Source organism: Teleopsis dalmanni, chromosome 2 (assembly GCF_002237135.1).
Source record: "Teleopsis dalmanni isolate 2A chromosome 2, ASM223713v2, whole genome shotgun sequence".
NCBI lineage: Eukaryota > Metazoa > Arthropoda > Insecta > Diptera > Diopsidae > Teleopsis > Teleopsis dalmanni.
This window is the reverse complement of record NC_051847.1, coordinates 177842832-177843504: the sequence shown is the minus strand read 5'-3', so window position 1 is coordinate 177843504 and position 673 is coordinate 177842832. Positions and strand designations below refer to the sequence as shown.

The window sequence follows — 673 nt, the reverse complement described above, 5'->3', positions numbered from 1 at the left end:
GAAATCAAGACCATTCCAATAATAATAAGCGCTGAAGGTGTAATTGACAAACATCTCTGTACAAATATGAGCACCTTTGGACTCACGCAAAACCTCGTTGATACCATCGATACCTGTCATATCATCAGAATTCTTATTACCTAAATTCTCATATAGAATATACAATATATTTTGTTTTAAGTTAAGGCTTCCAAAATGTATTTTTTCACCCATTAAGGAGAAATAAATAAATATCAATAATAATAATAACAATAAATTTTTATTTTAATAATAATGTTAAATATTAAATTCAAATAATAATTAATAATAATAATTCTTAATATAAAATTTTAATATTCTATATACATAAAAGAAAGTCGTGTTAGTTAGACCACTTATAACTCAAGAACGGCTCGACCGATTTTAAATATCTTTGATTTGTTGGAATCGTCTCCGTTCCGAATAGCAGAATATATTATAAAAAAATCCACTAATCTTAGCAAAAATAATAAATTTGTAAATTCTGTTTCAAACTGTTGACAGTTTGACAGTTTGAGTGATATTGATTACTTTTTAAATTTTTTTTTCAAATATTTCAAATATAATAAATTCAAATATAATAAATAAATACTGTCATCAATATATGAGCGGAAAGTATCGATTTGTTTGTTTTGTGCATGTATTTAACATTAAC

The 673-nt window shown here is 24.4% G+C and overlaps 1 protein-coding gene across 1 annotated transcript in view; it reads right to left on the bottom strand.

Moving 5' to 3' along the window:
• Positions 1–120, bottom strand: part of LOC119676245 (endochitinase-like) — a 15983-nt gene extending 15863 nt beyond the window's left edge. Inside the window, exon 1 of the mRNA XM_038087482.1 lies at positions 53–120. Within this exon, the coding sequence (XP_037943410.1) occupies positions 53–120 (68 nt within the window). The remainder of the gene's footprint in view (positions 1–52) is intronic.
• Positions 121–673: the final 553 nt, after the last annotated feature.